Source organism: Drosophila teissieri, chromosome X (assembly GCF_016746235.2).
Source record: "Drosophila teissieri strain GT53w chromosome X, Prin_Dtei_1.1, whole genome shotgun sequence".
In the NCBI taxonomy this organism is placed as follows: domain Eukaryota; kingdom Metazoa; phylum Arthropoda; class Insecta; order Diptera; family Drosophilidae; genus Drosophila; species Drosophila teissieri.
Window position 1 is genome coordinate 14739210 of NC_053034.1, and position 27217 is coordinate 14766426.

At 49.1% G+C, this 27217-nt stretch overlaps 4 protein-coding genes across 9 annotated transcripts in view; 2 read left to right on the plus strand and 2 right to left on the minus strand.

The window, feature by feature from the left end:
* The first annotated feature begins 203 nt into the window (after window positions 1-203).
* Window positions 204-2470, plus strand: LOC122625224 (transcription factor grauzone). Its single transcript, XM_043805235.1, has 5 exons — window positions 204-416; window positions 482-902; window positions 961-1405; window positions 1463-1675; window positions 1877-2470. The coding sequence occupies exons 1-5, from the start codon at window positions 294-296 to the stop codon at window positions 2418-2420; spliced, it is 1746 nt and encodes a 581-aa protein (XP_043661170.1). The 5' UTR covers window positions 204-293; the 3' UTR covers window positions 2421-2470.
* Window positions 2471-3437: 967 nt separating this feature from the next.
* LOC122625223 (serine/threonine-protein phosphatase 4 regulatory subunit 2) lies at window positions 3438-6625 on the plus strand. Its single transcript, XM_043805234.1, has 4 exons — window positions 3438-3581; window positions 4136-4380; window positions 4471-4659; window positions 4742-6625. Exons 2-4 carry the CDS (start codon window positions 4164-4166, stop codon window positions 6169-6171), a joined length of 1836 nt encoding a protein of 611 aa, XP_043661169.1. The 5' UTR covers window positions 3438-3581; window positions 4136-4163; the 3' UTR covers window positions 6172-6625.
* A 497-nt stretch (window positions 6626-7122) lies between these two features.
* On the minus strand, window positions 7123-10945 carry LOC122625227 (leucine-rich repeat-containing protein 58). The gene is made up of 3 exons (XM_043805238.1): window positions 10102-10945; window positions 7991-8207; window positions 7123-7891 (listed from the first exon to the last, which is right to left on the minus strand). The coding sequence occupies exons 1-3, from the start codon at window positions 10623-10625 to the stop codon at window positions 7511-7513; spliced, it is 1122 nt and encodes a 373-aa protein (XP_043661173.1). The 5' UTR covers window positions 10626-10945; the 3' UTR covers window positions 7123-7510.
* Window positions 10946-17197: 6252 nt separating this feature from the next.
* LOC122625216 (protein sprint) overlaps window positions 17198-27217 on the minus strand; it is a 90210-nt gene continuing 80190 nt past the window's right edge. For 4 of the 6 annotated variants that reach the window (XM_043805221.1, XM_043805222.1, XM_043805224.1 and 1 more), the window contains 5 exons: window positions 25527-26991; window positions 24426-25460; window positions 24096-24362; window positions 18807-19633; window positions 17198-18282 (listed from right to left, as the gene is read on the minus strand). In XM_043805221.1, the coding sequence (XP_043661156.1) occupies window positions 17953-18282; window positions 18807-19633; window positions 24096-24362; window positions 24426-25460; window positions 25527-26991 (3924 nt within the window). In that variant the 3' untranslated portion in view covers window positions 17198-17952. Of the gene's footprint in view, window positions 18283-18806; window positions 19634-19817; window positions 21273-24087; window positions 24363-24425; window positions 25461-25526; window positions 26992-27217 lie in introns of those variants that run through there. The other 2 variants (XM_043805226.1, XM_043805225.1) reach the window with 2 other exon arrangements.

Sequence of the window (27217 nt, forward strand, 5' to 3'; positions counted from 1 at the left end):
CAATTGTGGGTTAGGTTTGATATTTTCGATTTTTAATTTATGGACTTCAATTTTTGACTGCACTTTGTTGACAATTAATAACGTCGACAAAATATTGTATGATAACATGACAAAAAATACTTAAAGCGCAGTGTTGCCACCCCGCAGAAACCAACTATACCTGAGATGGAGTTTTGCCATTCCTAATTGAATACTGTTATCGATTCACGATAGGTGAATTATGTTGTTTACAACGAAAAATTGTTTAAATTTATTATTTGTTTAACTTTGCGTTGTGATTCCATTCGTGCGAAATGATTTGTCGCCTTTGCCTTCGATGTCTCAGTCCAGGAAGCGCAGTCTTCCTCTTCGAGACAGACGATACGCTGGCCGAGACGCGCCTGGTCAAGATGATTGCAAAGTTTTTGCAGCTGGAGGTGAGTGTATTTGTCACTAATGTAATAATAATATGACCAAAATACCAATGTGCAATCCCATGCAGATCCTGCCAGACGACGGCATCTCGACCAGCGTCTGTAGTGAGTGTTGCGAACATCTGGAGGACTTTAATGGCTTCTGGCAGCTGGTGGAGCAGAAGCAGTGTTCACTTAAGAAGGAGTTTCTCACCGTGGACGTCGACTGTGCGGCCATGAAATGGACGGGCGGTGTGGACGTGGATGTTAACATCGACGAACTGCCGCTGGCGGCTGGCGACATGGACGAGAAACCGTTGGACCTGCACAACCTTAGCCTGCTGGGCAGCGTGCTGGATGTGAATGTGGACAGTGTGGATGTCAGGGAACCGATCAAGAAGCAGCTGCCTTGTGAGTCCGAGGAGGAGGACGAGAAGCCCTGCCTGCAAGCCAGTGATAGCGAACCGGAGGTGCCCGATGAGCAGCCGGAATCAGAAGACTCCTCAGATGGTTGTTGTCTTTCTGTTTCCCAAGGATTCGCCGTAACTAATTTTCTGTTCCATTGAAGATGAACCCCTGGTCCGACTGCAAACGAAGATGAAGCCCAAGCGTAAGACCTCCGGACGTTCCTCCAAGGATCCGGGTCCCATTTCGCTGCAGCAGGAGCTTGCCGATCTGCTCGACGATGGTGGCAAGCGGCGCCGTAGGAAGGCCCCCGATCAGCGAACAACCACCGAGGGGCAGGAGTCCGAGCTACAGGCCGTTCTCGAGCGCAAGCCCAAGGGCTGCTCCCGCGCTCAGCTGGCCAAGAGCTACGAGGAGGCCATTGCCAGCTACATGAGCGCCAGCTGCGACCTGTGTGACTTTAGTGCTCCCTACCTATCCGAGCTGAAGACCCACTTTTTGGAGGCGCACCAGCGCGAGTACTACATCAAGTGCTGCGGCAAAATCTTTACTCGCGCCTCCAAACTGATGGACCACATCCGCAAACATATCAACCCCAAGCTATTTACGTAAGTTTGAAGCTAGATCGTTATGTCCGTTGTTACATAGACTTTAAACCCACACAGCTGCACCATTTGCCAGAAGTCGCTCAACTCGCAGGACTACCTGGCCACTCATATCGAGACGGTGCACAACAAGGTGGCCCAGATCGGCAAGGTGCTCAAGTTCCCGTGCCCCAAGTGCGAACGCACCTTTAGTAGCGAGCGCCGTATGGCCAATCACCTAGCCAAGCATGACACCGATCAACTGGAACACACCTGCGAGATTTGCTGCAAAAGGTAATTCCTACCAGGGTCTCTGAAAGAATTGGAATTCTTGCTCATGTTTTTGTTTAGTAAAAGTAACGTTAACACGCAAATGAAAGGGAGAGCTGTATACTTTTTCCGCAGCAACACTGTTTTATGGAATTCCCATTTTTGATGATAAGAAACTGACATATAAGTAGAGTGCTCTGTGTAATATACAATTATCTGTTACAGCTTTGCCAATGTACACCGCCTGCGAAGGCATATCCAATCCATCCACGAAGACCTGCATCGTCACGTTTGCGACATCTGTGGCAAGAAATTCAAGTTCAAGCCCTCCTTCGAACGCCATTTGCTGGAGCACCAGGGCGTGGTCGCCCCGGCAGTGGAGTGCCCCGTCTGCGGAGTGTGGCTGAAGAACGAGCACAGCTTGCGCCTGCACCGCTTCACGCACGACAGTACGGACACCGTGTGCCCGCATTGTGGCAAGACCTGCACCTCGCGCACAGCGCTTCGCGGTCATGTGAAGTATGCCCACAAGCTGACCACCAATCTGCAGTGCACGTTCTGCGAGAAAACCTTCAAGCAGCAGCGCAACCTGGACGAGCACATGGCCATCCATACGGGCCTGCAGCTGTACAACTGCCCGCATTGCCCCAAGGAGTGCCGCTCCCGCTCCAACATGTATGTCCATATCAAGCAGCGGCACGCGGACGAGTGGCTGCGCGCCAAGATGGCGCGCTCGCACAATCCGCAGTTCAAACCGGCCGACGTTTAATCCTGATCCCGCACACATGTGTTTAATCATTATACGTATAATTAACTATACTTCACTGGTTTCTTTCTTCTTGGAGGTCTGCGTAGCGGACTATGCTTGTTAGAGGTATACTATGGAGATTATAAGGCCTTTTATGAATCATATAGAAGATTTATTTGTATGTAGATCCACGTCTCTTCAATGATTCCGTAAAAGATGAAATCATCGCCAGTTCTCCATGCGAAAGTGTACTCCATACTTGTACAGACTACGCCGTGGTTCCAATGTAACCAGAAATAGATTAGTTTGGCAAAAGGCTGGCGAGCGAGGATGCGATCTGTTTGGATATGGTGTTTGCAATCATGATGGAGAAGCTGACGATGTCGCTGGGATGGGCTATCCGTGGCCCGGAAAGCGGCGCGTTGAGTGCGGTTTGATTATCTTGCCTACCTTGATGCAGAGTTCCAGCGCCCCGCCCTAAAGTGTCGGCACCATAAGGTGGGCACCGCACAGAGCCTCCTTCAGCGAGATTTGGGCTGTGTACAGCAGATCACTGCCATCGCCATTGCCAGTTGTCCTTAGCCATGGCTCCTTAATCCAAATGTTTTATCTTGACATACGAACAAAAAAGTACAAACTCTTAGAATAATTTCTTCGTAATATGAAATGTAATTATTAGATCACCATTAGAACACCATTGACACCGTGACTTTGCCTTTTCAAAAAGCATAAATGTATGTATTTATAATATAAATTATAAGTTTGTCTAGTTATTAAGAATGGCCGTAACTGTAGATCATCAATATATAATTTTAATTAACTCATACTTACTTTATTTTATGGCATAGGATAAACGGTGCTGTTGAAATGTTTTTATATGCTTTTTAACCAGCGGAAGTATTTAGAAGGTCCTTTGTGAGGAGTTTTTTTTTTAAATTTAAAAACCGATTATATTCGATATTTACCGGCATGCTTAGTGCCAAGTTCACTCTAAAATCATCGATTACTATCTTCGCAAGGACGATAATGACAATCGACTGTCGCTCATCACTGCCGGCGTCGAACGGTCATATTACTTGCGAAAATAATTGAAAGCCAAACGAGTAAGCCAGTTGTCGCATAAATTTAAGTGCAGTCGAAAAGGCGTAGTTGTGATAAAAAGCAGTAGCACAGCTAGTGCAGGTAAGCAAAAAGTGTGGTAGGTTAAGTTGCGCCAAGGAGCGCGAAAAAATCCAAGAACTGGAAATGTTGAGGTGGGCCGGTTTCGCCATAGAAATTCGCAGGGCGTCGCATATATACATATATAAATCTTTTTTTTTTTGGCTGTCTGGCGCAGACAGTTACAACAACTACAACTATGACCTAGCAACAAAAGTTGCAGCCGCTAACACACACACACATGCAGAAGGTGAGAGCCGTTTTTGCGAATTATAGGTAATGTGTGCTTGTGTGCAACATAACTAGTTTTCTCCTGCGAATCCTCCACCAAAAGGGAGAGAGAGAGAGAGAGAGACAGAGAGAGAATGTCTGACAGCTGGCAGATGCAAGATGCTTCATGTCCGCGTCTTGCGCATACCTGCACACAATTGCAGTTCCTCGTTGGCTCTCTCTCGGTTTTTGTGTGTCTACCTCGAGGAGGAAAATTTTCATAACTTTTTGCCGGCCGGTTATTGATCTCCTCTCTTTGCTCACAACTTTTCATCTTTCGCCCCCTTTCCCCCACATTGCACACACAGTTTTCCCTTCCGCTCAGCGATCGCCTAAATGGTCACCATGGAGAACAGCGACGAGATTCTACAGATCCTGGAGCGCTTCACGGATCTCAAGCAAAAGGAGATCCCAAAGGAGCTGGAGGACTACTTGCAATATGTGGCCAAAACCGGGGACACCATCTTCAAGTGGTCCAGCCTGAAGTACTTGTTCCGCGAGAAGCTGCTCAGCGTGATCAAGCACTTTAATGAGGATTCGCCGCGCTTGGAGGGTGAGTTTTCTGGCCACCATATATCATATGATATCCTTCGCGGCCAGAATAGAAATAGAACTAACCGACCACCAACATAACTCCTTGCAGAGATTCCCAACTATCCGAATGTGGATCCTTTCAACTATGAGACCATGAAGTCCTCGTTGCTGGAGCGCCTGGACCTCTTCAATGCTGCTCCTTTCACCGTGCAGCGTTTGTGCGAGCTCCTTATCGATCCTCGCAAGCAGTACTCGCGCATCGATAAGTTTATGCGTGCTTTGGAGAAGAATATTTTAGGTAAGTCCCATACCTGTACCTTTAACTAGGTAGTATTATACATTCGAGATCCTAGCTCACCCATGATATTATCTTTTCACAGTGGTTAGTACCATCGATCCGGGACGCAAGCGTACCGAAAGTGAGAATGGCGACTCGCTGGACTCTGTGGTCAACGGGGATCTCTCCATGGAGGTGAACATCGACATTGAAATGGAAAATAATAATGGCAACGCCGATGAGGGCTCTGCTCCCAGCGCCGGCTCGGCAGGTGGTGCCCAGAAGGCCAGCTGCCCGCGATCGGACGACAATGTGCAGCCCAAGGCCAAGAAGGCAAAACTGGAGATCGATGGGGAAGAGCGTTCGGAGGCGACTGATGAACCGGACGCAGAAGTGGCTGCCAAGGCCAAAAAGGATAAAGAGGATAAGAGTGAAAACGATGAGACTGATTCGCCGCAGGAGGCTGCCGAGATCGAGGAGCCCGATGAGGAGGTTGATGATGCCGATCAGGATGCCAAGACCACCAAGCAGCCTGTTAACGGCAGTAAGAAGGAGGACGAACAGGAGGAAACTTTCCCAGCATCCGCCGATGACGAGGCAGAGGAACCAATGCTGAGTAAATCTCCAGAAACTGAAAAGGAACCAGCTCAGGAAAAGAAGGGTGAGGAGGATAAAAAGGTGGCGGCCGAGCCAGAGGAAGAGATTGTAAAGAAAGAAGAGGTCGTCGAGTCCGACAAATCGGACGAAAAGGTGGCACAGTCAGCCGAAAAGGAAGCTGTCGAAAAATCTACACCGCCTGCTGAGGGCGAAAATCAGGAGCCTGCCAAAGCCAAGGCAGAAAACGAGAAGGAGGAGAAAAAACAAGCACCAATTGCAGCTGAGAAACAGGACGAAATCGAAGCTACTGAGACTGACTCTGCAACACCAGCAGAAAAGGCCGCTGAAGATAAGATAGCTTCTTCCGAATCCAAACCGAAGACCAAATCTGAGGCCAATCCTGAGGCCGAGACCAAGAAGAGCCAACCCGAAAAGACTGAAACTGAGCCGGCCGAGAAGCCGGTTTCGAAGGAAAAGGAGGCTGCCGAGCCGACAGCAGAGACCGAGAAGAAGAAGGACGACTTGACCACTTCCGAAACCACCGAGGCAGTCAAGGAACCAGTCGAGAAGTCGCCGGTTGTGGATGCTTCCAGTCCCGCTGTCGAAGATCTGGCAGCAGCCACCACACCGCAATCTCCTTTAGGCGCCGCCGATTCGGCTGCCGAAACGCCGCCCGCCGAGGCAGCCGACGACTCACAGGCATCGCCCTTGACCGCCGCCGCCGCTGTAACTCCACCTATCCTGGCCCTCAACGACCAGCCCATGGAGGACACTCCGGCCGAGGAGGAGGCACGCGTCTCGCCATCGGCCGCCGTCGAAGAGGTGGTCATGGCCGAAAGCGGCAGTGCCGCCGAAATGGCCACCGAAGAGGCCGCCAAGGACGAGCCGGCTGCCATGGAGGTTGATGACACCAGCCAGGAGGTGATGATCCAGTAGATTGTGCCCATTCAGGAGCCCAAAAAACACCTACATTCAACTACTACTCCATATAACTAGCATTTTAAGACAAGCGCCCCCATTCCGCAAGTAATGCAGATGTAATCCTGCCCGCGCTGCCTTTGCAGAATAATTCTGGTTCAAAACGGACCACTTCTCAGCAAAGGCAAGCGGTGGTAGCTCCCCTTTCATAGCCGTAAGTCGCAGCCCTGACATGATCCAACTCTAGACTCTGTTGACTGTTCCGCGTTTCACACTCTGTGACCCACTCGTTGGCCGCCCCCTAGTTTTGTATTTATATTTTGTCCCTGACTAACGACAAGTCCGAGTATCTCAACCCCCTCGTCATTTCCCCATTTTTTTGAAATAATCTAGTTGTAGACGCTGTCCGTGGCACGAACTTCGGCTAGCTGTGAGCGATTAAACACACAATAAACACTACTCATAATAATAACTCGCAGGCGTTATCCTTTCGATCCTAACAGTATAAGCATGTTGCCAAAGGTTGGACCTATTTTTATTTCAAATTTGGCAATTGGGCCAAGCTTAAATTACAATTGAGTAATGTAGAGGTATTCCAGGAAAATGGACATTTAAGAAAACTGGTTGGAATATCTAAATGGTGTCATTTGGTAGGCATTCTCAATCAAATGACTCACTTTTGAACGAATAGAATCGGGCGGAAATATGATTATACCTGCAGTTATAGTTTGTGGAATATCTAACATTTGTGCTAATGTGTTCGGTTACTAACTCAATTTACGGGGCTAGATAAGGTCGTTAGACAAGTGCAATCTGGCATATCGGCGCTTATAATCGCCAAATGCTTCGCAAGCCACTCGAATCCTTCTCGATTTTGTTTCTGCCCAGTGAAAGCCAGCCGAGTTTCTTTGGTATATGTAGATTGTGTGAGTAACAAGCGAAACAATCGAAACAAACAAAACACAGAAATTGGCACGCAAGGCGAGCAAACAAACAGGTCGTGTAATCACTTAGCAAACTAGTTCAAATTTGATTTCATAACGTGTGTAGAAAGAAGCCAATTGGGGATCCCGGCGAGCGGCGGTGGCTGGCTGGACACCTCGGTTCCTCGGAACGCGTGGATCCATGCAACCATTTCCGCTTAAGCTCTCGTTTCCGTTCCGTTTCGCTTCCAAGTTCCGCTTCTGCTTCTGATCCGCTTCCGCATCCGCCTCCGATTCCCAATCCGATATCGATTTCGTGTCTCTGTGTCCGCTCCGAATCCGATACCGGATCAGACGACGCTCCGCTCGCGCTCCCGTATAACATGGTTAGGGCCCCAGGAGCCGGAGTGGGCCGGGCCGGGCCGGAATGCCGGCTAGCCCAGCAGCACCTTGCGCATCATGAATCCGCTGCTGGCGTTCGCCGCCGGCACGGATGAGCCGCGCGCCGCCGGCTGCTCCGGTTCGATGCACTTGGAGGAGCAGAGGTACTGCAGCAATGGCACACGATACTTTCCGCAAAAGTCGACGAACTTGATGTGCTCCACCCGGTTGTCGAAGAAGACGCCCTTGCAGTTGGGATTCACGCAGCAATTGGCGCTGTTCAAATACTCGGCCAGTGTCCTGGGGATGTCATAGGGTCCGGGTCGCTGGCCGCTGGCCTTCACCATGCGACCGGCCAGCTCCAGGAGGGTGGGTGGCTTCAGCGCCATGTCCTGCACGAAGCGCACCACCAGCGGATTGTCACGCAGACTCAACTGTGGATGCAGGAAGCAGACGGAGGATGAGGATCAGTAAAAATGATACGTACCATTAAATGATTTATAAAGGTAATTTATGAAGTAATTGGTCTTTACCTCAGTCAGGTTCTTCAGTGCCACGATGTCCTTGGGAAGATGACGCAGACGATTCTTGTGCAGCAGCAGCGACTTGAGGTTCTTCAGCCGGGCGATGCTGGTGGGCAGGATCTCGATCAGATTGTCGCACAGGACGAGAGCCTGCAGCTGGTTAAGCGAACCCACCGCCTCGGGAACTTCGCTGATCAGATTGCCGCCGAGGGACAGCACATGCAGACTGCAAATAAACAACAGCAGCTCGAAGTTAGCTATCTGAGTTATCCATGGGCATAACTGCTTTAGAATTTAAAAGTTGGAATCTACTTTTATTTATATATGTACTTTAAATTATATTAATATTATTCTAGATATGCAATGAGTGCAAATTAAGCAAAAGATACATTAATACTTTTTTAAGATAGTCGCCAACGATGAAGTAGCTATTGAGTTACCTCCCGTAGAAACTGATAGTAGGCAGAGAAAATATTTAAATAAACTCGAGTGTAGATATGCAAATACACGCAAGCGAATTTCAAGCCCAAAGTTCAACTCAGTGGTTGAGAATAAAATCGCTTGACTTTGGCCTTGGCTGTAGCCGAGATATTATATATTTATATTAAATATGCAATAAAATTGGAATTATGGCAAAGCCCTGCTGCTTTTTTATAAAGATAAAACCAGTAATGAGGCATAAAAGGCCAAACCGAACTGTTCTAGTAACAACCAACCAGATAAAAGAAATTCGACTTTCCCGTCGTTACATTTTTAGTTATTATTAGTGTTAATACCATTTAAAGTGAATCACTAAGCTGAGGGGCTCAGGCACGCAGCTTATATCACGGTTTATAGGCACACTCTACAATGTACACACCCACACCCACACACACACCGACACACCCCGGGGTCCTCTTCACATTCCTATGGGGTCTTGGGTGCGAAACAATCAATTCCCCTCGTCGACATTGCAAAGTCCAGGCCCTCCGATAACTAATGCCCATTTCAATTTATGTACCTATGTATTCGTAAAGTTCTCGAGCTTACTAAGCCATACACAAAGGCATCTTAGATATTTTATTGTTTAAAGATCTAACAAAAAACTACATACATACATAGGTTCCAAAACAGTTCATACATATTGGCAGCTAGGCATATTCTAATCATTATTTAATAGAATTTAGAAGCAGGGTAATAAACGGTCGAGACCGTCGTCAAGTGTTTAAATTGTTTTTCAACTGATATTTGATATTTGTGTTGTGCGATTTTGTTGTATTTGTGCCATTTTTGCTCTTTGTTTATTATTATATTAATACCCGGCCGTATCTTTATGGGCCGACCAAATCGATTGGTTCGATTCGAGTACGTGTTTTTGCTAGATTTGGCCTTTACGTCGCCACCACCACCGCCATCCGATTCCCGAATCCATCGAATCCACCAAAACGACCAAAACGACCAAACGAGCGACCCGCTGGAAGCGCCCAACCGCCGGACAAGTGGCAGACCGGCGTTATCAGCACCCCGGCTATATAGCTATATAATACGATCTCGTCTGTGCCTTGCCCGTGCTTTTATACATGGCAACAGCGAGCAGTCGTCGCCCCTTCTCCACGAGTGGCCCACGTCGAGCGGTCCGAGGGGGGAGCCACTACACTTGCAGAAATGAATAGGCAGCGGGTAAAAACCCAATCAACTCCCAAATAAATCAAGCAAGGAGACGCCTCTGCGTCACCAATTCGATTCAACTGATAATGTAAAAGTTTCGGGAAAAGAAAACTATATTCGTAGGCTAAAGATCGGTAGCACGTATAGGGTAATATATATACCCAATGTCCACTCCAAATTCAAATGTCGCCAACAATGAAATTATAATTGGAATGCACTCATAAATCTTATAATTTGCCCATTTCTCGTTATCTATACTATTAATTTGATTCCAACTTATCGCCCTTTTCGTGTGTTTTGATCATTGTTTGTCAGTCTGAAGTTTCGTTTTTGACCTTCACGGGCTCTTTTGTTCATTTTAATTTTGCGAACCAAATCGAAAGTAAATTATTTAAGAAAGGTTTAAATGTTCTTATATATATGCTTATTGATTTAATTCGACACTGTAAACCAAAGTTGCGACTAGCACATACCTTTGCATCTTCCAGATATCCTTCGAGACGCTGGAGATCTTGTTGCCGCCCAGATAGAGGTACTTGAGGTGGCGCAGCTCGGTGACCTGCTCCGGAAAGTGGGTTAGCTGATTGCCGCTCAGATTGAGCTCCTTGAGTGTGGAGTTGGAGCCACCAGTGGCATTGCCATTGGCCATTTTGGTGAGCAGCGACTTGGGCAGCGATGCATTGGTCAGCAGGTTGTTCTTGGCGATCAGGGTGACCAGCGGCAGTTGGCAGACGGCATCCGGCAGCGTGGTGATGGCATTCGAGCTGAGATCGAGTATCTTCAGATTGCCAAACTGCAGCAGTAGACGGGGCAAGCCGACCAAACGATTGTGATTGAGCAGCATGGTCTCGATGTCGCCACTGGACTTGAGCAGCGCCTTCTGCGGCGAGGCGAGGTGATCCTCCAGCGTGACCAGGTCCAGGCTCATGCGGCCAAAGTCCAGTGTCTTCTGCTCCCGCGAATCCGTGTCCGAGCTGTCCGACGTGTACACCTCCATGGCTGATGATCGTGTCCTAGTGATTTGCTGATTGCTGATTGCTCACTGGGTCTTTGTTTACCACTGATCTGATCTCGAGATGATCCAAGTCGAAACGCTCTCGCGCACACACAAAAAAATAACGCAACGCTCAACGAAAACAAAAAACAGATGTGAATGTGAAAATAGTATTGAGTATGGTGTGGTACGGAAAAAATGAAATGAATTATTTGATATAGAAAAATATAACCGTCGCGACACTTGACGCTCGCACTGCTCAGCTCGCCCAGCGCGAATGCCAAGTGGTTTGCTTTTGGTTTCGCTTATGCGGCGGCTGGCTTCTCAGTTCGGATCGCCAAGCCGACAATACGACTTTATATTGAGTACTATATCAGCGTCGAGCGATTGGATCTTCGGCTGGGTCTCAGATGATTGCCAATGCGCCAGCCAGGCGGTTTCTCTCGCTCTCTCAGCGCACAGTGGGACAAGGTTCGTTGTTCTGTGAAATAATAATATTATACTACATACATATAGATCAGTAATATTTTGCACATTTGAACGTAAATTAATCACTAAAAGTAGAAACAAGCAATAAACTTAGTAAATATTTTACTTAGTAAATATTTAAATTGTTTTGCCAAAACAAAGAGCAATGTAGCCACTGCACCTGCTCACACTCCGCGCACGAGGCGTATGCGTAATGCGATTACTAGCACGGGCTTGGTGGCTCTGCTTGTTATCGTATGTGTACTATAACTAATACTATACTGGTTCTGTTACTCTGGGCCAAAGGTACACGGATTTCGCGTGGGTGGCCCAAAAAGTTGGAGCGAGTTGCTTGGTGAGACGGTGGCGCTTATCGGTGGGAGGAAACAACTGGCTAGACCATAGAGATGTCGTCTTACTTTTGGGCAGCCATATAAATACTTTCCACATTATCAATTATTTGACATTAATTATTTTATTGAATTTGTTTATGGTGGCCACTTTGTGCTGCAATTATAGAATAACAATATAAATATTCAGGCAAGTGGGGTCCTTTGCTAAGAGGTTTTCCTATCGATGAGTGAAAGAAATTTACGGGGAAGCCGGATGTTGTGGTTGAATAAACTTTATAAGGTAATCACGTATTTATTACAATTATATGATACCTAACTTGATGGGGTATATGTTAAAGAACCCAATATAATTAAATGATACAGGTACTCGAAAGATGAAATATGCATTTAAAATATAAGGAAAGTATGCATATGTAAAAAGTGTAATACTTTTGTTGGCTAACTCTAAGAAAGATGAGGTAACTGGAAGTAGTGGCTCAATAAAACTATACTAATTAATCATGGTTTGGTCACAAGGTCCAACAACTTCTCAACTGCCACTGGGTGTGCAGCGCCTAAAGATCGCATCGATTGATCACACGATCGACGGGACTTGAGCAAATTTTATGGCACACCGACGACGGTGGCCCTTTGCCCACATCGCCACTTCACCACTTGGCCACCGAATGGACGACCAATCACCAGTTGGTTGGCTGTGGGACTTTGCGAAAGTTATCGAACAGCCCACTTCATCCGTGCAATCAATATATTTACTCTCGCCAATCTTTTGTTTTTATTGCCCGCCGCCTGACTTTCTGTACTTAGAAGCGTCTAATCAAAACATCGCACCGCCCCTTCTGCGTCCACCCCCCTCCCTCCACGCCACGCGATCGTTTGATTTTGCACGGTTACAAAAGAAATGGGATCGCATGTGTTGTTGATCAACAAAATGTTGTGGGAAAATGTTTTTATTATGAAATTACGCCACCAACTTGATCAAAACATTGCAGCAACTGCGAAGGCTCCAAAGAATGCTGAAGAATTCGCGTGCTTGGCAAAGGGCAGCTATTCGGTGCTTGGAAGTTGCAAATAAGATTAATTTTTTTCGAAATTAAAAAGTTTTAACTTATGGAGCTCAAGGGCAACTGTACTTTTGGAAGCCTGGCGAAAACTTTGGCAAATTTTCTCCCTGTGCACCTGATGTTTGGCTTCTTAATCTTTTTCTTCGCCAGGGGGGATGGGGCTTTTGGGGCTCTGGGACCATTTGGCCTGGCAATAATTGTTTATTATCACGTCATTGGAGCTTTTTGTTGCTCTTGCTGTTGCTGTTGCTATTGCTGTTGTTGTGTCGCGCTGATAAGAGCACACTCCAAATATCAAAAATCAAGAGCCGCTGCAATCGCGACTGGCCAGCAGCGATGGCGATCGTTGGCCAGCAGCTATCTATTTATAATTAAACCAAAAATTTATGGCTTGCTCAAACTCCAGTCTGTATCAATTTACAATTGTTGCACGATAGCAAAACAAAGGAAAAGTTCTAAGACCACTTCCCAAAAGTAAATAACCCTATTCGTGCAACATTTCTCCATTTCTCAAGCATTCGCTGCAGACAATGGGACATGGCTAAATCGAATCGAAGATAACTGAGAATCGAGATAATGAATGTTTGGCAGAAATGGGATTTTTCTCTTCATTACTGGGCAAACAAGCAGTCAGAAAGCCAATGCCAACAATTGGTATCACTTTTTTTGTTGATTTAAACTAAAAAATGTTTGGTCTTCTCAAAATTGGCTAACAATTCCATATTTGCGCCATTATTTAAAATGCTGAAATCAAAATACTGATTATTTTAATTTCAAAATTCAGAGGAACGATGTTAGCCAATAATTCAATATTTTCGATGCGTTTCTTTAGTATAACTTGGTCAACAATTGTCACACGACTAAAATAATTACAGTTTTTTACTCCTAATTACCAATACTAACCATCCAAATCACTTTTTGACCGACTTTGTTAAAATAATTTTAGGGAAAATTTTTGCATTTTTTGTCATCAAAAATTGCAAAAAATGAAAAAAAAAATTTAATTTTTTCTGTGAACACAGTTTTATTGGAAATTTAATTACGAATTCAACGAGATATGACATTCCATATTTGGACCAATATTTCGAATGTTCTGGTCAAAATACTGATATTTAAATCGCAAAAACACAGAAAATCAATTTTCGGCAATAATCCAAATATGATCATCAAAAATTGGAAAAAATTTGAAAAAAAAATTGAATTTTTTCTGTGAACACAGTTTTATTGGAAATTTTATTACGAATTCAACGAGATATGACATTCCATATTTGGACCAATATTTCGAATGTTATGATCAAAATACTGATATTTAAATCGCAAAAACACAGAAAATCAATTTTTGGCAATAATCCAAATATGATAATCAAAAATTGGAAAAAATTTGAAAAAAAAATTGAATTTTTTCTGTGAACACAGTTCGATTAGAAATTTAATTACGAGCTCAGCGAGGTGTGACATTCCATATTTGGACCATTTTTTCGAATGTTCTGATCAAAATACTGATATTTGAGTCGCAAAAAAACAGAAAATCAATTTTCGGCCAAAATCCAAAAACCATTATCAAAGATTGGAAAAAATTAAAAAAAAAAAAATTTGTTGTTGTAAACACAGTTTGATTGCAAATTTAATTACGAACTCAACGAGGTATAACATTCCATATTCCAATATTTCTAATGTTCTGATCAAAATTCTGATATTCATAACCGCAGAAAAACGTTGGCCAACGATCATTTCGTTTCTTGTAGTAATTCCCAACTTGTTTTGTTTTAATTTTACTTATACGTACCTTACTTATGCCCGCAGCCCAGACCCCGCAGCCCAGACCCCGCAGCCCAGACCCCGCAGCCCAGACCCCGCAGCCCAGACCCCGCAGCCCAGACCCCGCAGCCCAGACCCCGCAGCCCAGACCCCGCAGCCCAGACCCCGCAGCCCAGACCCCGCAGCCCAGACCCCGCAGCCCCAGACCCCGCAGCCCAGACCCCGCAGCCCAGACCCCGCAGCCCAGACCCCGCAGCCCAGACCCCGCAGCCCAGACCCCGCAGCCCAGACCCCGCAGCCCAGACCCCGCACCCCGCAGCCCAGACCCCGCACCCCGCAGCCCAGACCCCGCACCCCGCAGCCCAGACCCCGCACCCCGCAGCCCACACCACGCACCCCGCAGCACAGACCCCGCACCCCGCAGCCCAGACCCCGCACCCCAGACCCCGCACCCCGCAGCCCAGACCCCGCAGCCCAGACCCCGCACCCCAGACCCCGCACCCCGCAGCCCAGACCCCGCACCCCGCAGCCCAGACCCCGCACCCCGCAGCCCGCACCCCGCAGCCCAGACCCCGCAGCCCAGACCCCGCAGCCCAGACCCCGCAGCCCAGACCCCGCAGCCCAGACCCCGCAGCCCAGACCCCGCACCCCAGACCCCGCACCCCGCAGCCCAGACCCCGCACCCCGCAGCCCAGACCCCGCACCCCGCACCCCGCACCCCGCAGCCCAGACCCCGCAGCCCAGACCCCGCACCCCGCAGCCCAGACCCCGCACCCCGCAGCCCAGACCCCGCACCCCGCAGCCCAGACCCCGCACCCCGCAGCCCAGACCCCGCACCCCGCAGCCCAGACCCGCACCCCGCAGCCCACACCCCGCACCCCGCAGCCCAGACCCGCACCCCGCAGCCCGCACCCCGCAGCCCAGACCCCGCACCCCGCAGCCCAGACCCCGCAGCCCAGACCCCGCAGCCCAGACCCCGCAGCCCAGACCCCGCAGCCCAGACCCCGCAGCCCAGACCCCGCACCCCGCAGCCCAGACCCCGCACCCCGCAGCCCAGACCCCGCACCCCGCAGCCCGCACCCCGCAGCCCAGACCCCGCAGCCCAGACCCCGCACCCCGCAGCCCAGACCCCGCACCCCGCAGCCCAGACCCCGCACCCCGCAGCCCAGACCCCGCACCCCGCAGCCCAGACCCCGCACCCCGCAGCCCACACCACGCACCCCGCAGCCCAGACCCCGCACCCCGCAGCCCAGACCCCGCACCCCGCAGCCCGCACCCCGCAGCCCAGACCCCGCACCCCGCAGCCCGCACCCCGCAGCCCAGACCCCGCAGCCCAGACCCCGCAGCCCAGACCCCGCAGCCCAGACCCCGCAGCCCAGACCCCGCAGCCCAGACCCCGCAGCCCAGACCCCGCACCCCGCAGCCCGCACCCCGCAGCCCAGACCCCGCACCCCACACCCCGCATTTTACATTTTACATTTTACATTTTACAGCCCAGACACCGCACAGCCCCCGCAGCCCAGACCCCGCACCCCGCACCACGATTTTTACATTTTACAGACCCCGCACCCCGCAGCCCAGACACCGCACAAAATATTTGTTATTTGGTTTCCAAAAAAAGGAATATCGATTATTGGCTAAAATGCGATGTCTTGAAATGGCATAACATCGCTGCGTTCAAACCAGCGATCATATATCGCCCCGCAGCCCAGACCCCGCACCCCGCACCACGATTTTTACATTTTACAGACCCCGCACCCCGCAGCCCAGACACCGCACAAAATATTTGTTATTTGGTTTCCAAAAAAAGGAATATCGATTATTGGCTAAAATGCGATGTCTTGAAATGGCATAACATCGCTGCGTTCAAACCAGCGATCATATATCGCCCCGCAGCCCAGACCCCGCACCCCGCACCACGATTTTTACATTTTACAGACCCCGCACCCCGCAGCCCAGACACCGCACAAAATATTTGTTATTTGGTTTCCAAAAAAAGGAATATCGATTATTGGCTAAAATGCGATGTTTTGAAATGGCATAACATCGCTGCGTTCAAACCAGCGATCATATATCGCATTAAGTTTAACCAAATTACGTAATTGTGTCTGTTTTCTCTGTGCAGACTGGTTAGTGCTTTTTGCACACGTTGCGAAATTAAAAGTTCACTCCGTGTCCGTCCGTCTGTCTCTCTGTCTGTCCGTTGAATTGTCCGTATGTCGATCGTCATCCGTGCGAGTGTGTGGTCCTTATCGCACCGAATTTGAATTTCCATCAAAACAAAGCGAGCAGAGGAGCGTTGATAGTTCTACTATACACCACATTCCAGATTAACTTGCGCCATTTGATTCGGCTATTTTCGCTGGGAGCGTCCAAGAAGAAAAGAGAGAGCCTCGATTCTTGGCGACAATAAATCCGCATATTCACACGTATATTGGCAATTCGAATTCCATTTCGAGACCCCAGACGACAATCGCTTTTGCAAATCAATCACCGAACATTATCCTTATCTGTCGCGTCGTCTGTTTCGCGACTCGAGATTTCAGTAGTCTGTGGGGCCAATTAAGTCCCCAGATGGCTCTCGACTTTTACTTTGGTTAGGCGATCCAGCATGAACCCGGGCGATAGCCCCCACCTCTCTAATTCACAAAAACACAGAAAAAACAAACAAAAAAATACAATAACGATCCGGGAATCATTGGGATCAGTCCGCCGATTGCGGCTGTACATGTCCGGACATCTGTGTTTTTTGCATATATAATATATGAAGCTTTATTTCGAATTCTTAGCCCCAAAGTATGTTGTGTTCCATTATACAATGGCAGTGAAGGGGTCTATTTTGAGGAACCATGGCATAATACACTCTCACTTCAACTGAAATTAGTATTAATACATTAAAAGACGTTTATTTTATTTTGGTTATTTATTTGCTTGCTATTTGGATTACGTGTCACATATTTTACAAAGTATACAAAAAAATATGTATGTATTTAGGTATATCTCGAGGGTCGATAGCAGTGTTTAGTTGAACATAAATATTAAAATGTAATGGTTTATATTTCAATATAATATGGTGTTGCTTCTTAAAAAGCAACCACGAAACCCATTCACACCTAAATGCCTTTTGTGTGTAGTTTGATGATGATGATGATGATGATGATGTTACTGATGGTGCTGAACGCATGATCGTTTAAATGTTTGATTGAATGAATGCTTGATTGTTGCCGTGATTGTTGAACTGTGCTTTTGGTCTCCAGGATGGCACACACGATCCACACCAAATGGAATCGTGTCTGCGTATATGTTTAGAGTGTAGATTCGTTTAGATGACTCCATCGCTTCGTTTGTGCAGAAATTGCAACTCTACTGGCTAAAAGTTTATATATCGTATATGTGTGTGTGTATATGTATTCGCATAGTACATTTATTAGCAAAAAAAAAATGGGGGCTTGACCCGTGGGGGTCAGGGAAAAAAAAACACACTTAACTCAATACTGATGTTTAGTACACATTAGATGTTTTCTAATTAGCATTAATTAGCTTTACTTACAGGCTACTAAGTATATTTTAATGTAATAATAATAAATTATTAATCAAATATGCTTGGTTAGTGAGCAAGAAGGGCAGGGCGGGCGGGGCGGTATGTCGTATGTGTGAAACGGGCGCGCATTCCCGTGCAGCTGTCAGCAATCAGTGTCCTGCCAGCTGGGCAGTCGGCCAGGCGATCTTGGCATCGATCCGCTTGTAGGCGAGCATGCAGTGCTTTCCCTTGGCCGCCAGTCGGGCATCCTGCGGACACTCGGCGTCCGTCAGCAGCGTCTCCTCGCCATCGACCAGCTTGAAGAGCGCATAGTCCTGCGGATTCGTGATGCGCGCCTTGTGCGCAATGATGCGGCACACCTCGCGCGTGGTGGTATGTGGTCGCACCGGCAGTGTCCTCGTCTGCAGCGATCCGTTGCACTCGTCGGGTATGATCACGCGCAGCACGCTGGAGCAGGCGGGCAGGCAGCTGGAGCGCCACTGAAAGCAGAGGATTGATTAGTCAGTGCACAACTTTTGGGGTTTTAGGAGCGTGAGCTGAGTTTTCAATATTTCCTAAAGCTATCAACAGCTAATCAAATCGATCTCTTTCTTTTTGTATAATTATATCGAAGTATAATAGTTATAATAATATTGAAGTATGTCAAATAATTTTAAAGTTTAATACAGTATAATATTAATAGTCGGATAACTTTTATAATTTAGATAACTTATTGAAAAGAATGAATGATTATTGATTAACATACTCGTATGTATAAAGTCTAGATTCAAGCGTCAAGTTGATATATATTTAATAGTCTTTCTTTTCTAGTTATTTCCCCTAAGTAAGTTATTTAAGTAATAATGAATATTTGAATAATGAATAATTATTGATTAACATATGTATTAACATACAATCTAGATTCAAGCGTCAAGTTGATATATATTTAATAGCCTTTCAATCCTATTTACTTTCCCTAAGTTAGTTCAAAGGAAAGCGCAGCTCACTTGCGACTGCTACTTACGTCGAGGGATCCGCTGCCGCTCTCCCCCTCGGAGGCCATGAAGGTCTTGAGCACCTGGACGGCGCTGCAGAGGGCGGTCAGATAGTAGCCCGGCTCGCCGTTGAGCAGGGTCGGTTGGAGGAGGCCCCACATGAATTCCGCCTCGATCTCGGCGCCCACGAATCCGCACTTGGCCACCACATAGACGAGCACCGGCAGGAAATCGTCGGCGCCCAGCTGCTGGCCACGCGGACAGCCGGTGGCATCGAATACCGTCGAGATGACGCACAGGAAGAGCTCCAGCTTGTCCAGCGGCAACTCGGCCTCCTGCAGGCGCCACAGCAGGTTGGCGATGAGCCGCAGGGCGGCCTGCGATGGCGGCGTTACCGTCGGCCTGATGCCAAAGTCGGCAGCCTCGCGTTCGCAGGCGTAGCGCACATTCTGCGCCAGCAATTGGATATCCTCGCTGCGCTGATAGTGATCCACGAAGATGCCATAGAGATGCTCACGCAGCGGCAGCACCACCAACTGGTGCATTACCGTCTCCAGCATGGCGTCCAGGTTGAGGAACTCATCCGACTTGAGTCGCGCCCTCGCCGTCTCCAGTTCGGCATGGAACTTGCCCTCGCCATGCTTCACCAGGTAGTTCTTCATGCCGCTCATGAACTGGCGCATATTCCGCATTACCACCTGGGGCGCCGCCTCCCGCGACTCCTTGGTGCAGCAAATGAAGTTCTCAATGTTGCGGGCAAACGTGGAGCTGGGATCCTGGGCCAATTGCAGCGTGTATGCCCGCAAAGAGTCGCCGGGTCCGCTGCTCTGGATGCTCATCTTGTTGCGGGGGTGACCTGCAAAAAGCAAATAGATAAAAGATTTTGTTAGTTTAACAGATTTCAATTGCTTTGGCATATAGTATAGGTAAATATCTAGATAACATGGGTTCACATAGCGACGCTTATCATCTGTGCGACTCCCTGGTATCGCAGAACCTAATATTCCCTTATCGATTGGATGGATGGATCTCCCCCTTACCAGCTATTAATTCACACAGCAGTCGGAGCAAACGACGCAGGATGCGACAGCAGCCACGACTCTGGCAGAAGTCCTCGTCGGCGCACTCACAGCCACGTCGATAGCGACGATAGAGACGACGACTCTGGGATTGAAGGCACAGGCCCAGTGCCTGGCACTCGACAATGTGCGCCATGCTCAGCAGGATGTTGCCCTGTTCGTCCAGGTGAAAGAACTGTTTGATGTCGTAGTGGTCACAGGTGTTCTGCTCACCAGGATGGCACTGATCCGGCTCGTTGCTAGCTGCCTCCGGCACGGCATCCTCTCCGGCGGGACACTTGCCAATGGCACCCATAATGGAGCTGGCCAGGGCCTCAGTCTTCAGTTGTTTCCGATTGATGCGGCAGTCTTTGAGCACCTGTTGCGGACATGTGGCCACAATGCTGGCTGGGATGGCAATACTGTTGGCACTACTCGACTTCCTTGACTTCTTGCACAGCACGGCGGTTGGCGAGGATGGCGGCCGCTGTGGACTTGCATTCTCGTCCTGGGGCAGGGCGATGCCAGTCTGTATGTTGTCGACGAACAGCAGTTCCAGGAATTTGCGTTTGCGTTTCGGTTTCGATTTGGTTTCAGCCTTTGACTCCGTATCCTTAACCGTATCCTTGTCCCTGGGGTTGATCTCCTCTGGCGAACCGATGGGCAGCTGTGTGCGCTGCTGCAGCAGCTCCTCTTCGAAGTCCGCCGAAAAGTAATTGGACTGCGGCGGATGCTCGATGATCTCCCATTCGGACATGATGCTGAGGAACTGTGCCTCCTCCTTGTAGTGTCGCACATGGTCGGGATCGTGGAAGAACTCCTCCGGCTCCTGCCGTTCAATGCATCGCTCATCCAGCCAGCTCAAAGACTTGGACATGTCCCGCTGATTCAACTGATTCGAGTGATTGGGATGCGGCTGGTTGAGTGATGCGGGTGACTGCGGGCGGCTCACGGACGGTGCACGCGACGATCTTTTGAACCAGCTCATGGTATATCCGGTAGCGATTCTTGCCAGCTAAAACGAATTGGCGGAAACGCAGGTTTCTCATCGGCACACGCTGCGGCTGTTTGATAAGCGATGGCGGTCGCGTTCAACTCTCACTCTCCACCGACGACGATCGTTGGATCTTCGCGTCTCTAGAATTCTTTAGTTCTCAGCTCAATGAAATATATGTTTTTTTTTCGAATGCGATGCTCGCTCTCGCAGGCTGCTGCTGCTGCTGCTCTAAACGCGGCCAATGCAAAACTAATTCTGAACTTCATACGCATTAGTTTATAAGACGGCGACGGCATCTCCGCTGTCGACGTCGCAGTCCGCAAAAACAAAGATAGCGACGGCGGCGTCGCTAAATGTGTCAACTCGCCAAGTGGCGGCCTCATTTGCATGACCTTTTCCACCCAAAAAGCAGGCCAGCTTTGATCACAGGTCACAGGTACCGCGAATCCTTTACAGCCACAGGAATCCCGGGAATTTCCGGCTTCTCCCTCGCCTGCCAGGTACAGTTGCGCAAACCAATGACTCAATCACATCGCTGGCTTGGATTGGTTTTGCACACCCACTAGGTAGTCCACCCCACAGGTAGTCCAATCCCAGTTTAGTGTCTTCGACATTGGTTCATCCAAGCCACTACCTGGAATCGCTATGAAGTTATCGCCAGCGCGAGCTGATTCATTGCGGGCTCTTTGTGTATCGCTGAGCATGTCGGAAACCCCATTGCAAAACAAAACCCAGATGTTCATGTTCGTGAAAACCATTTTTAGAGCCCCCCAGTCACATTACTCATGTAAATAATAGGGACTGTAAACCCTGTGGTCAGTAATTTACAATCATTAATGATATATTTTGCTTTTCTTTCGAGTGGTGTATGTTTTCCCAATATCAGCTGTATCCAGTCCAAATATAAGATCTCTGTTGATCCTAGTATTGTGTTCATTTGTGGTTCATTGTGTTCATTTGTGGTTCATTTTGTTCATTTGTGGTTCATTTTGCTCATTTGTTCATTTTTACTTCATTCTGCATTGCTTAGGGCTTCGTTTAACTAGATCATATATCATATTAATAATATAACGACGACGTTGAGTTGACCTTTCAGTTTTCCAGCTAAAACCTGAACATGTCCTTGAAGGAGTTGTTTGATGCGCTCTTCGATGCTAGGCCTCTATCTGCCAACGGTCTTATCAATAGACACGCTGGCTAGCTGGAAACTGGAACCGCGACTCCGTCCGGGTTCTAATGCAATGGATTGCCTGGATTGCATCAGCATTATTAGCCTGTGTCTTCGTTCTGATGCGCAATTCGGAAAAACCTCCGGGCGGTAAATGGAGGTTTTCAGGTTGCGGTTGAGGTTGTTTTTTCGCCATTCGATCGATCTTCCTCGTCCAAAGTTCAGATGAACTACCACAACTCAACCTTGGCAGCCAGGGAGCAGTGAACCCAACTACCTGTTGGGTTTTCACGCTAATCTCCCGTTTCCCAGCCGCTTGGAGTTTTGGGATAAAGATTTCGCCCTAGAGATTTGGCCAGCTTATCAATCCATCAGGTCTATTATCTTTTACAATGGCTGCGGGGGCAAACAACAAATCCGTTGGCAAGGCGGCGAAAATGAGCACGTGTGAATTGGGCTGGACCAAATTCAAATTCAAATTGAAATGTAAATCGTCAAATCGAAAAGCATAGGCATATCGCATCGCATGCGTTTTAAAATCGATATGCAACGGGTGCGTCGTTTTTAAAATAGCAGCGCGTTTGTTTGGCTTTCATCAGCATCATCATCAGATGGTCTTTGTTGTCTGGCTGACTTGGTCGTCGTTGGTTGTTGGTCGTTGGTGTGATGTTTGTCTTTGCTTACACTGACCCAAAAATAGACCGTCTAGGTCGAGATATAGAATCCCATTCCAATCTGCAAACACGCATAGTGTTTGTGCTCTGCATGCATCAGGTTTGCTCATCGTCTTCTATTAATTACGCATCCCATTCAGAGTCTCTAACTCCGCGCGGTGAATTTTGCGCTCGCTGATAAAAACGCTGCCGGCGTCGCTACGTCGGTTTACATTCCAAAGTCTTACTCCAGAGCACCAGCACCCACCAGCACCCACCCACCCCCGCAATGAAGTCGAGAAAGGAATGATGCTCAGTGCCATACCCTGCGATGAACGGGCATTACCGCTTTGATCGCAGCTTTGTAACTCAGATGAGGCGATAGTTCCAGCTTTGACTTGTATTATTCGTTTTTAAAAAGTCAGTTCTACCAAGAATTAGTAAGTGCTTCTCTAGAAAATCACTCTCAGTCTCGGCTGCCTTGCCGAACATATCTAAAATGATATTTAGTTGTCAACTGCGACGCAGAAATCGCTGGTCAGCGGATAAGCAAAGGGGCGGGATTAGCGGCGATCGGAATTGGGTGCGACTGGGGAAGGCTGTTGTGCAGCAGATAAGTTTCGGCAAGGCTTTGTAGTCATCAGGCGGAGGCAGCTGCTGGGCAGTGTTCCTTTTTTCCAGATAGTCGTCTTCCATACGCGGCTTTCTGCCGATGTCGCTGCAATCCAGTTCTAACCGCCGCTGGCGACTTACGACAGACCTAAGTCACTTGGAGCACAGATCTGCACAGTTAGAGGCGATTATGCTCTGGTTCTTGTGTTACATGTGGTTTTATCAGCTCTATAACCTCAAAAGCCTACACATTCCCTGATACTAATTCAAATATAGTAGCCAATAGAATTGATATAATATTTCTGCAGACAAACAAAAGTCACTTCATTGACAGGTTATCCCTATAAAATGTAATCCTATTTGTAAACTATTTTTTAGGCGCAACAAATCAACAGCAATTTCAGTAATAACAAAGTCATTCGAGTTCGATTCCGATTGATTCATTGGCTTGGGTTCCAGATCTTTAAGTTCCGTGCACTCAATCGCTCCGTCAATCGATGACGATGTGCCGCTGATAAGCACATGACCATGGGGCACATGAACGCGCATGATGCAACAACAATAATAACAACAGATTGCAATTGAGCGTGATCCCCATCATCATCATCACCATCATTACTCCACTTCCCAAGCACACGAGACGCCTTCTGAAGGCGAAGTGCTTGCAGGTGGTGGCGACCAATTGACACGATTTCGATGCTTTATCAGTTGAATTCAGGCTTAAAGAACTCTGATTTGTGCCTGATAACCGGATCACACTTATAGTTGCGCTTATATACTAACTATTTTCCTGCTGGATTACAATCCAAAAGTATGCAGAAACTACTCACATAAGACTTCACGATCCCGCATGCTGGGGTTCCGCAGAATTGTGGCCACTTTGGGTCGACTGCTGTTGGCCTTGCCATTGCTGGTGCTGCCGGTGTTGTTGGGCTTGTGGTGTCCAGCACCATGCCGGTTCGCCTTGAGTGTGTCCTGGTTGCAGCTGCCATTGCTGCCGTCTTTGGTGCTTTGTAGTTCCTCGATAATCGTGTCGTCCTCTGAGAGAGCGGGTCGGCACTTGGACAGATGGATGGTGTCCGAATTGATGGTGGCGTCTGTATAAATATAATTAATAATTGGTAAAATAATTGGCATATGTATAGGCTATGACGGCTTACCATCGTGGGGCAGGAAGGAGTCCCATTGGGACGAGTCCCAGGGCTCCGAGAAGATGGTGCCATCGTCGGACTGCGCCGAATCGATGCCTCCGAACGAGTTCTGGCAGAAGACGTTGTCGTAGGAGGAGAGCCGGCAACCGATCTGGCTCTGGAATGACTTTTGGCTGCCATCGCACCCGAGTCCCACCTTATCCTGTTGTCCCAGGACATGCGGCTGCAGGGCGGCCGTTTGCGGCGGCGTTGAGCAGCGCACCAGCTCTGGCAGATTGAGGTCGGGCAATCGATTGGCAATGATCTGATGGATGGTTAGCGTTCGCTTCTTCCCCTGGCCATCTGCACGGCTATCGCGGCCCAGTGAGTTCTCCTTCTCCTGCCAATCGATGGCTGCCGTATCGTAATCACCGCCAGCATGACTGCCCGTATCCTGCTTGGCCATGAACTCCCAACTGCTGTCCAATTGCCAGTGATCGATGCGATTGCGTGCCCGCTTGGTGGGCTGCTGTTGCTGTTGCGACTGCTGTTGCTGCTGGGTAACCTTCGGCTTGGGCTTCAGTTCGTCCAGACTGCCGGCGAGCTTTTCCAGATCGCTGGGCAGCAGCATTGCACCATTGCCGGATCCTCCGAAGCCCGCTTTTAGTGGTTCCGAGTGCCGTTGGCTGGCGTGCAGCATTTGACTGCGATGCTGGCGCCGCAAGATGGCCGTGGCTGCGCTGGTCAGGCCCGCCTGACGCAGTGCATCCGCTGGTTCCGCATAGAACGGACTGCCCTGCTTGCTGCGACTGGCTCCGTTGGTCTGACCCTCGGCCGTGGGCGTGGTATCGCCGCCATCGTCGTCCGTCGCCGTCATGGACTGGGTCATGGCCACAGGTGGCGCCTGTCCCGACAGATTTGGCAAGAGCAGGCCAGCCCGAGAGCGGGCTGGCACATCGCCGGAGAACTGAAGCAGAGATTGGCTGGAGGATTCGTTGGGTGTGGCAGTTGCTTCCTCCTCGCAGGGCGATAGGTGAGATTGCTGCGTCGGTGTGGGAGTGCTCGCTGAAAAGAGGACAGAACGAATTAATATTTAGACTAGAGAACACTCGGAAGGGTATAGAAACTTACGGGTCTCGGCCAGCAAATCTGGCCGTCGGTTCATCACGCCGCCCATCGTGTCCAGTGCCGGCCGGAAGCTGGTCAGCAGACTGGCCCGATCGCTGGGATCGTGCGACCAGACGTCCTCGTAGTCGCTGATCTTGTCGCTCAGCGCACTGGCGCAGTACTGCATCGGCGGGCTCTCGAGGATGTCCGACTCCTTGTAGTGCTGCGACTCCTTGCCCGCTCGCGACTTGCGGGATTTGCCGCCGCTGCTGCTGCTGCCGCCGCTGGGCGTCAGCGGGGTGAGGGGTGAGGTGAGCAGCTTGCGGGCCGGCGGCGGCCAGCGACCATCGTTGGAGGAGGATCCCTGCGAGGATAGCGTGTCCTTGCACTCGCCCTCCGGCGACAGCCGCTTGGCGAATGTCTGAAAGGTGCTGGCCTGTCCATTCAGCAGGGCATTGAAGGGATTACTGGCCGCCGGCGTGGTAACCTCCACGAATTTTCCATTACCATTGCCCAGCGTCGGTCCACTGCCTCCGCCGCCACCTCCGTTCTCCATCGAGAAGGTGACCGTCGTGGTAACCGTGAAATTGCCATTGCCATTGCCGTTGGCACTGCCATTCTGATCCGGGGAATGGGGCTTCGACCAGCGCAGTGGTGGTGCGGGCGGCTTGAGATTCAGCGTATTCGGTGGCTTCGGTCGCTGTGGACGCACCTGATCCACCTCCGGCGCCGTTTGGGCCACTTTAAAGGTGCTCAGCTGTTGGTCAACCAGCGATGGGCATATGGGTACCAAGGTACCAGGAGCAGCCGTCGAGCCGGGCAAATAATGCCCAGGATTTTCCACCGGCGACATGGTGAGTATCACCGAATCCACGGAATTTGGACTCAGCAGCTGCATGTGCTGGCCACCGCTGGTGGTGAAGGAGCTGAGGCTCGAGTTCGTCGTATCGGATGGCGTGCCCGCCTGGCTGAAGAAGCCCAGCAACTGACCACTGCCGGTGGGACTGAAGAGACCACCACCCGGCAGCGGCGGTGCCCCAGTGGGCGGTGGCTTGGACAGGGCATCGCTAAAGAAGGTGGCAGTGCCAAGACCACTGGTTTCCGTGAGCGACAGCGGCGATTTGGCATCCAGCAAGTGCTGATCCTTGGTGGGAGCCACCGATGGCGTTGACGGACCCAGCAGAGCCGGACTGCTCACATAGCTCCAGAACTCCTGACCCAACAGGGCCAGCGAGCTCAGCTTCTTGCGGTTGTTCGCCTCCCGCAGGACACGCGGCAACATCAACTGCACCGGCAACTCATCGCAGCACTGGGCATAGTGGGCAATTAGCGAGGGTATGGATCCAAATGTAAACCGTGAGCTCTCCAAGCTCAGGACATTGTCGTGCGACTGGATGAGATAATGCTCGATGTAGGGTCCCGTGTCCTGGGGCAATCTCACCGACACGGCCATTGTGTTCGGCTGGCTGGAACCGCGCACTATGAAGGTCTGCAATTGACAATTAAACATGCAGATTAGTAAGGAGATTTTATTGATTTAATAAATTCAAAAGTACTTCTTGCTACTCATGAATTACAGCTACCATTTTAAGACAAAGTTTGGAACAAAACTTTGGCTGCTCGTTGCATAAAAGCACATATATCAACCTTAAGATTTCAGTGCCAACCCACAGGCTATAGATCAACAATGTTCAGTGTTATCTTTCCATATCTCT

What these genes read in the sequence shown, in the direction of transcription:
- LOC122625227 (XM_043805238.1), bottom strand. Translation starts at nt 10,625, where the DNA reads ATGGAGGTGTACACGTCGGACAGCTCGGACACGGATTCGCGGGAGCAG. An exon ending in GATATCTGGAAGATGCAAAG is followed by an intron (nt 8,208 to 10,101) that starts GTATGTGCTAGT and finishes GTTTATTTGCAG; the next exon opens with TCTGCATGTGCTGTCCCTCG. An exon ending in CACTGAAGAACCTGACTGAG is followed by an intron (nt 7,892 to 7,990) that starts GTAAAGACCAAT and finishes CTGCATCCACAG; the next exon opens with TTGAGTCTGCGTGACAATCC.
- LOC122625224 (XM_043805235.1), top strand. Translation starts at nt 294, where the DNA reads ATGATTTGTCGCCTTTGCCTTCGATGTCTCAGTCCAGGAAGCGCAGTC. An exon ending in ATCAACCCCAAGCTATTTAC is followed by an intron (nt 1,406 to 1,462) that starts GTAAGTTTGAAG and finishes AAACCCACACAG; the next exon opens with CTGCACCATTTGCCAGAAGT. An exon ending in TGCGAGATTTGCTGCAAAAG is followed by an intron (nt 1,676 to 1,876) that starts GTAATTCCTACC and finishes TATCTGTTACAG; the next exon opens with CTTTGCCAATGTACACCGCC.
- LOC122625223 (XM_043805234.1), top strand. Translation starts at nt 4,164, where the DNA reads ATGGTCACCATGGAGAACAGCGACGAGATTCTACAGATCCTGGAGCGC. An exon ending in GGATTCGCCGCGCTTGGAGG is followed by an intron (nt 4,381 to 4,470) that starts GTGAGTTTTCTG and finishes AACTCCTTGCAG; the next exon opens with AGATTCCCAACTATCCGAAT. An exon ending in TTTGGAGAAGAATATTTTAG is followed by an intron (nt 4,660 to 4,741) that starts GTAAGTCCCATA and finishes ATCTTTTCACAG; the next exon opens with TGGTTAGTACCATCGATCCG.